At 34.3% G+C, this 4,389-nt stretch overlaps 1 protein-coding gene across 1 annotated transcript in view; it reads left to right on the plus strand.

Annotated features, from left to right (window-relative positions):
- The first annotated feature begins 1,069 nt into the window (after positions 1-1,069).
- The window catches only part of LOC107659194 (protogenin B-like), a 29,816-nt gene continuing 26,496 nt past the window's right edge, over positions 1,070-4,389 (plus strand). Inside the window, exons 1-2 of the mRNA XM_016448047.1 lie at positions 1,070-1,118; positions 4,102-4,246. Of these exons, the coding sequence (XP_016303533.1) occupies positions 1,070-1,118; positions 4,102-4,246 (194 nt within the window). The remainder of the gene's footprint in view (positions 1,119-4,101; positions 4,247-4,389) is intronic.

Genomic DNA, 4,389 nt, shown 5'->3' on the forward strand with positions numbered 1-4,389 from the left:
GAGATGCTTAATGAACAGCTTTCAGTTTTTACTTGGTAAGTGATGTTTTACTCTGACAGAAACACTGTAGTTTTAGTATGTGTGTGTGTGTGTGTGTGTGTGTGTGTGTGTGTTGAAGGCTGAAATGTCAGTATGTTGGTGGCATCTCTTACCTGCACTAAAAGATCTTTTAGGGCTCTTGGTAATGATCCGCTTTCAGAACCGCTTTTTTACACACTTGTATTGCTTTTGAAACAGACAGACAAACAGAGAGAGGGTGAAAGTTTCATCCCTGTCTGCACAAGTATTATTTTAAGATCAGTCTGTTGAAGGCAGTTAATGCAGTGTTTAGAAGAATATAATCAGAACCAAAACAATGCAGATAAATATGGACAAAACCTGACCGTTTTTTCCATCACGTGTGTCACAGGTCTGTTATCACATTCATATGTGGAAATAAACTGCATAGAAATCAGATGTGGCTTCAATGTGAACAGTCAGAATTCATGTGATTTTTTTTCATACCTATTCTCCACATTCATCCTAACTACATAATACAATTGCATAAAATAATATATAAATTGCATGACATTAATCATTACACAGAAAAATAATTTAGTTTTTATAACAAGTTATGATATTAAATATGATATGTTTATTATCAATAATAATAATAATAATAAAAAATATGTTTTTAATATGTATTACATTTATTTAAATTATTAAATTATTTAATAGATGTCTGTCTGTCTGTCTGTCTTTTTCACAAATAAGTTCAATTCATAAAGGCTTGCAATGATCTTTCTCTCTCAGTGAAAAGTTGACTGAGTGTTTTTAGGGCTGGAATGGAGATGGAGGCTCTAAAGTTGCACATCAGGGCCCTGGTGTTGCCGTGGTAACCGTTGTCCCTCTGTGACCTGCCCGCTGACCCGGTGTGTGCCGATCCACAGACCTGCGCTGCTCTGAAAGCATCTCCTGAGCGAAGGAGAGGAACTCGCTGAAACAGATCGCTCCCAAACGGAAGTGTCCACTTCTAGAGTTGCTCTGTTGTGCTAGGGCTTGGTTTCTGGTTCATGTTTGGTGGGCCGGGATGCCTTACTGCCGCCCTGGATTTGTTGAGGTCAGAGGTCAGAGGTCAGGTCAGTGGAAGGGACAGACTTACAGATCCTCTTATAATGCTGACTTAGCAGCTGCACAGCCAAACACAGACTACATCAAGCTGTAGTTTAATAAACTAAAAGATTTTGAATAAAAGTCCATTTCTGGCATGGAATAAATAATTTAAAAAGGTGATTGCAACATTTATCTGACAATTCAGACTTTTTTTCTGAATTTATATCTCCTAATTCTGACTTTTTTTCTTGTAATTGTGAGCTTATATCTTGCAATTCTGACTTTTTTTATGATAACTGCTTTTTTATCCCAAAAAACTAGAAACTAGCTTCCATATGAAAGAGTATTTTATGAAATGTCTGTCTGAAATGGTCTGAAATAGCCGTGCTGTTGTGAGAACAGTCGATGGGTTTAAACTCTAAATAGTTGATCAGTATCAGTATATAGATCTGCTGTAGTGTAGTCCAAACCCTCGGCAGATCATATCTCCTAATAATCACAGCACACTGAAGGCTTGTGACTTGTACATTATCACCTGAAAGGGATAGTTCACCCAGAAATCAGCATGACTTTTCTTCTGCACAACACAAAAGAAAATACCTTGAAGATTTCGTCAGTGTTTTTTTTTTTAATAATTCATTCATCACTATTTACTATGACAGTTTTTATTAATGTTTTGAGTGAGCTTTTTCATTTATATTTTCAGTATTCAATGGATAATTTTGGTTTAATTTTTAGTAATTTTGACAACTTTTGTAAGTTTATTTAGTTTATGTTTATAAATACATACATACATACATGCATTACTATTTAGGTTAAATTTATATTTATTTTAGTTTGAGTTTTTATTTATTTCCCGTTAGTCATTTAGCACCTCCATTATTATCTAAAATGTTCAAGTCATTCATACGGGTTTGGAAATGATGGTTTTTGGGTGTTTAGTTCTCCAGTTTTTATAGTGAGAAATTCCAGATTTCTCAAGACGAACGTGCCACTGCTTTGGAGAATCATCCGTTCAGAATGGATTCAGTGCTCAGAAAACAGAGCTCAGCTCTTGGAAACATCCAAAGTGCTTCCTCAGTCGGTCAAAACTCTGTCGGGACCCATACTTTAGTCCAGATGGTGTACTTTACATACATTTTAAAACTTCACTCTCCACATGCAGCTTGTGATTCATAGAAACTTCTAGTGTGTGGCACAAGAATTCCTACAGATTGCATTTACAGACATTTTAATCCAAATGAGTAAAATTGCAAGGTATGCATTGTATTTTATCTCATGTCTCATGCATTCACACGCAAGATTTTTCTGTGTGTGTGCGTGTGAAATTTATTACCTGCATTGATATATATCATGGCACTGAATGATTATCATATTCATATACTGTGGTATTCATACGCTGCTCCTTCTTTAAAGTACTTTAAAGGTTTACTATAGTATATAAAAAAAACAATATGCATTTGTAGGTGCTGACCGTAGTTATTTGTTATTGGACTTATAATTTAACCAGTATTAGAACACAAACACACACTGCATCCAATAACACTTCTCAGTGTCAAAGGTCACCAGAACTTTGTCCATAGTGTAGTTTAATTGACATTCTAGAAGTTCAATCAACTCACCTGCTTTTACAGAATAGGAGCTTTATCACTGGTAGAATTATGTATGAAGCATCATAAATCTGTGATGATGACTTCCTGTCAGTGATTACATCTTACTTATCTGTGTCTTACTGCAACATTCAGGCCCGAGGCCATCCTAACATGAGATTTATAGTGAGGTCTGTATGTATAGCAGAGCTTCCATTGATTCCTCTTAACTAATTATTGACCGGAGGCTTCTTCAGGGGTTGATCTGAATGGCTTTGGGGGTTTTATGGCTGTTAGCCTGAGAAGGTCAGAGCTGGAACGCAGCACCGATGTGAAGGCATGTGCTAAAGAGGCACGTTAAACAAACATTAATGTCTTTCTATTCCTAAAACAGGCCGTTTATGGGGAGCTGTGTTTGCTGTACTGGTGGATTGTGTTTGCTTTAACTGATTATCATCACTCAGAAAGCCAGAGGAGTCTCTTTTAAAGGAATGGAGCCAAGATTATTATGGTTAACTAAAACTAAAACCATTAAAAAAAAGTTACTTGAAATAAAATAACTGAAATAAAAATTCAGCTAGTGCCCAAGGAAACATTTTTTATTTTCATTTAGTTTAACTTTATGTATCAAAACAACTGAAACTGAAATAAAAATATATATTACTAAAACTTTAACAAAAATTTTAATAAAAACAAAATATAATAATAAGAAATTATTAATTAAACTATGAATAAAAACTAACAGCACACAAAAATGAAAATGTCATTGTTATATTTTTTTATTTTTTTATTTCATTTATATATAATATTTATTTTGTTTTACATTTATTTTTATTTTTTCAGTTTAATTATAATTAAAGTTAAAGAAAATCCACTGTTAAAAGAGATTTCTTTTTACATTTTTTTCATTTTATTTTGTTTATTTATTTAAAAAGTTTATTGTATTTAAAAGTTTAGTAAATGCATTATGTTTCCGAAGTCAACGAGTAATAATTGTGATAGCTTTGTGATAATTGTGATAAATTTTTTTTCATAATGAAACAGCCCTACTCTTAAATATCTCTTGGCATGAACACTTTCTAATTGAACACAATTGTTTTTGTTAGAGAGTAACACACACACAAACACACACACACACAGAAGTGTTACCAAAAGGTGTGTGTTATGCTAGCGTGAGGTGTTTATCTAAAGCTTTTGGTTCAGTTTGACTCGTTCATCTCTGCTGACAGTGTGAGAATGTGTGCTGGATCATCTTACAACCAAGCCTCGCTCTTTCTTCTTTTGTCTGTTATTCTATTGTTATTCTATTGTGTTCATCTCTCTCATAAAACAACATATTATCCATTCACAGTCACTACTGATATTCTTAGAGTCTGAAAATGTTGGCTCTCATGGTAACTATTTTGTTGTCTTTCTGCAGATTTATCCTCCTTCACTCAGCAGCCGGCATCAATCACGGTTATGGAGGGATCTGTCGCACGATTCACCTGTAAGATCACAGCCACGCCCCCTCCAATCATCACCTGGGAGTTTAACAGAGTCACTTTACCACTGGCCACTGAAAGGTAAGCTCCGCCCACCGACTAGAGGGAGGAGGGGCTTAGCATTGACCACTTACTCTTTCTGTAATTTGGTTATTTAATTTATTAGAATACATACAGTATAGTATGTTCATTTTCATATATATATATATATATATATATATATG

This window comes from Sinocyclocheilus anshuiensis, unplaced genomic scaffold (genome assembly GCF_001515605.1).
Source record: "Sinocyclocheilus anshuiensis isolate Anshui unplaced genomic scaffold, SAMN03320099.WGS_v1.1 scaffold1010, whole genome shotgun sequence".
In the NCBI taxonomy this organism is placed as follows: Eukaryota; Metazoa; Chordata; class Actinopteri; order Cypriniformes; family Cyprinidae; genus Sinocyclocheilus; species Sinocyclocheilus anshuiensis.